We start from the raw sequence: 3,592 nt of genomic DNA, 5'->3' as shown, positions 1-3,592 counted from the left end.
CATAGTTTGTCACTCCTTCATCTTAAAACAGACAAACCAAAACCAACAACATTCAAGCAAAGGTAAGAAAAAACATCTAGTTTAGTGAACTCGAGACTCTTAAGTAGATCAAACACTTTGAGATGGATGGCCATAAAACTGTGATACTGTACTTGGCAATATAATGAACAGAGGTCGAAATACTATCATTTATGTAACACTAGATTCAGACGATTAAGAACAGTAAAACTCCGAAGAAGAGGAGACCTAGTAAACCAGGGAGTCTCACCCTAAAATTAGAAAGACAAAATCAGAACCCACTTGAACATTACAAAAACAAAAGTTTATTAAATCATCAGAGAAGCCCTCGAGATTTAAATGGCATTTTTGTTTTAGATCAGCAAAGGTGGGAAAAACAAAAATTTATAGATTGCCCTAATAATACTGTTCAACAGTTAATGCAGAAGAATAACAACTAAAAAGAGTTATAACTCGCTGTTGTAGCCTCCACGTCTCGTAGTTCATTGTTGTGACAACACTGGACACAAAAGTTTCTACAGAAGCCAAGGTAGGGTGAAGAACTTGCAAGCTGCAATTGCTGTACTTGAAACTAGACCTCGCACTCTCACCACTCCCATCCAGCAGCACTAGAAACACTTCCTGTGTACAATTGATGGACCAGATTCATCATACTCTGCCTTTGCGATCCACATCTGTGTTCCAAATATAGATAACACACCATTAGTATTGCTAAAAGCTTAGTCATACAAGAATTTGCTAGTTGTAATATGCAAATTCAATTTAGACTCATATATACTGAAATGACATACCTGCTGGAAAGTGCTTAAGGATGCGAGGATGGATCCACCAATCCAGACACTGTACTTCCTCTCAGGTGGAGCAACAACCTTGATCTTCATGCTGCTTGGTGCTAAAGCCGTGATTTCCTTGCTCATTCTGTCAGCAATGCCGGGGAACATGGTAGACCCACCACTGAGCACAATGTTCCCATACAAATCCTTCCTGATATCGACATCACACTTCATGATAGAGTTGTATGTAGTCTCGTGTATGCCTGCAGCTTCCATTCCAATCATGGATGGTTGGAAAAGTACTTCAGGGCATCGGAATCGCTCAGCACCGATGGTGATCACCTGTCCATCAGGCAATTCATAACTTTTCTCAACAGAAGAACTTGTCTTAGCAGTTTCAAGCTCCTGTTCATAGTCAAGGGCAAGATATGCAAGTTTCTCCTTCATATCCCTGACTATTTCTCGCTCAGCAGTGGTGGTGAAGGAATAGCCACGCTCAGTCAAGATTTTCATAAGAGCATCAGTGAGGTCCCGACCTGCTAAATCGAGACGGAGAATAGCATGTGGAAGAGCATATCCCTCATAAATGGGAACAGTATGACTGACGCCATCTCCAGAGTCCAGTACAATACCTGCATAGAATTTTTAGAAGTAAAATTGACAATAACTACTTAATTGATATGAGCCAAAGCAATGCTAGTAATTATAATGGAAGACAGGGGGCCAAATATTTCATATTATTAATCAAATTGGATCACCCAACTATTTCATATTTAAATTTGTGGATGGCACATCATTTACTTTCTCCAGTGATTCCACACCACAGTTGCACCTGCTTTATCTTAAGAGCATCTAAAATGATTATCTTCGAAAACAATATGCACATTTATCTATTCCAAGGCAAACTAAGAGCATCTCCTTACCCCTTTACCAAAAAAAATAAAAAAATAAAAAAGAGCATCTCCAAAATACTGCACAACGATATTAATATGTAAACTTCATTCTACATATAGCAACCCCAGCCGAACGTGAAACTAAATTCACAACATGCTACATTAGTCAGATTGCTTACCAGTTGTACGACCACTGGCATAGAGGGAAAGAACAGCCTGGATGGCAACATACATGGCAGGAGTGTTGAAAGTCTCAAACATGATTTGGGTCATTTTCTCACGATTGGCCTTTGGGTTCAGTGGCGCTTCTGTGAGTAGAACTGGATGTTCTTCTGGGGCAACACGAAGTTCATTGTAGAAAGTGTGATGCCAAATTTTCTCCATATCATCCCAGTTGCTCACAATACCATGTTCAATAGGGTATTTCAGTGTCAAGATACCACGCTTAGACTGAGCCTCATCTCCAACGTAGGCATCCTTCTGACCCATGCCAACCATCACACCAGTGTGACGTGGGCGACCAACAATGCTGGGAAAGACAGCCCTCGGAGCATCATCTCCGGCGAATCCAGCCTAGTCAATGCATCAAAATCATAATATACTAGGATCAGAACAGTCTCAATAGAACGAAATATAGAATCCTGATGCCTTACCTTAACCATTCCAGTCCCATTGTCACAGACAAGTGGTTGAATGTCCTCAGCCTCAGCCATTTTCTTTTACCAGTTGTAGAGATGTATATCAACTGCACCACATTACGAATAATGATGAATAAGGGAAGCATATAATACTATGAAAGGGAGCCAGAATGAAACCCACAATCATACACATACATAAGGTGTGCACCAATTCATTCTAGAATCTTCAATCATTATAGGCAAACAAATAAGACGTATAATTACATTCCATTTCCACTTTTCCATTAATATCACTCATCAAAATGTCATTTCCCAGAGATAAAAATGATACACGAAATCGAACCTATTCCAAATGCAGCTACAAAACTCAAAATCTGAAATCTCTCGCATCATAATTTCCCAATCTTTTGCTTATACCACAAAATTTCTAGACCCAAATCATTACATTTAATCAAATACCTGAACCGAAAACAACATCAAAATTCTTGAGCGAATCAAATGACAAAAGAAACCTCACAAATCCAAAGAAACTACATACGTGAATCTCATAAATGATAACAATGCAGCCGATCTGAAACCAAAGATCAGCACAGAAACCACAAAATCCAAACGAAAATGAAATTCCACACCGAAAATTTCAGATCGACGAAGACGACTAATTGGCATTCAAGCTTTAATTGAATTGAATAAAAGCGATTAAATTTTTGGGGAAGAGAAAATCAGACCTTGAAATTATAGGGGGGGTGGAGGAGGAAGAAGGAGCACTCCGATCTCGCGCGCTTGTGTTCAAATAAGACCTCAAACCCCACCTCAATTTGTGCTTTTAAATCCCACAACTCTCTCAGCGAGCAATCGTGGCCGTCCATTTGTGGGACGAGGTCTGAGGAGGTGTCGACGCGTGCCTTACTGATCTGTGTTCCCGAAACTACAGCCTGGTTCGCAGTCCAGGTGTCTTGGCAGAGCATACTTTTTCCACGTCCCTTTGATTTCTCTCTGGGCTCCGAATTGGGCTGAGGTTTGGGGCTCTAATTCGGGTTCGTTTTCATTCTATTTGCCCCGATTTGTGTAAGGTCTGGTGTTGAGCTCTGATTTGACTAAAATGTTAGTAGAAAAAATAAATTTAAATAGGACCTGTTTACTTATTTGGAATTGAATTGAAAACTGAATGGATGATTGACGAAGAAGAGAATTCATGTCTTTACTATAGGGATGATGCCCATCCTCCGGTCGTAATCGATTACAACCTAGATTTGAAAGATTAAGGAGAGTA

General features: G+C 39.9%; 1 protein-coding gene across 2 annotated transcripts; it reads right to left on the bottom strand.

Annotated features, from left to right (window-relative positions):
* Positions 1-288: 288 nt before the first annotated feature.
* LOC126789316 (actin-1) lies at positions 289-3,254 on the bottom strand. Of its 2 annotated transcripts, none has more exons than XM_050515446.1 (5): positions 3,048-3,254; positions 2,338-2,429; positions 1,864-2,257; positions 810-1,423; positions 289-692 (listed from the first exon to the last, which is right to left on the bottom strand). In XM_050515446.1, the coding sequence occupies exons 2-5, from the start codon at positions 2,395-2,397 to the stop codon at positions 627-629; spliced, it is 1,134 nt and encodes a 377-aa protein (XP_050371403.1). In that variant the 5' UTR covers positions 2,398-2,429; positions 3,048-3,254; the 3' UTR covers positions 289-626. The 2 variants fall into 2 exon arrangements, with proteins under 2 accessions (XP_050371403.1, XP_050371404.1); XM_050515447.1 differs by lacking the exon at positions 3,048-3,254 and adding an exon at positions 2,952-2,979.
* Positions 3,255-3,592: the final 338 nt, after the last annotated feature.

This window comes from Argentina anserina, chromosome 3, assembly GCF_933775445.1.
Source record: "Argentina anserina chromosome 3, drPotAnse1.1, whole genome shotgun sequence".
NCBI lineage: Eukaryota > Viridiplantae > Streptophyta > Magnoliopsida > Rosales > Rosaceae > Argentina > Argentina anserina.
The sequence above is the reverse complement of the archived record's forward strand: the minus strand, read 5'-3'. Positions and strand labels throughout refer to the sequence as shown.

Coding starts and splice junctions, on each gene's coding strand:
- LOC126789316 (XM_050515446.1), bottom strand. CDS start 2,397: ATGGCTGAGGCTGAGGACATTCAACCACTTGTCTGTGACAATGGGACT. Junction 1,424..1,863: donor TGCCAGTGGTCGTACAACTG/GTAAGCAATCTG, acceptor AATTCTATGCAG/GTATTGTACTGGACTCTGGA. Junction 693..809: donor CCTTAAGCACTTTCCAGCAG/GTATGTCATTTC, acceptor TTTGGAACACAG/ATGTGGATCGCAAAGGCAGA.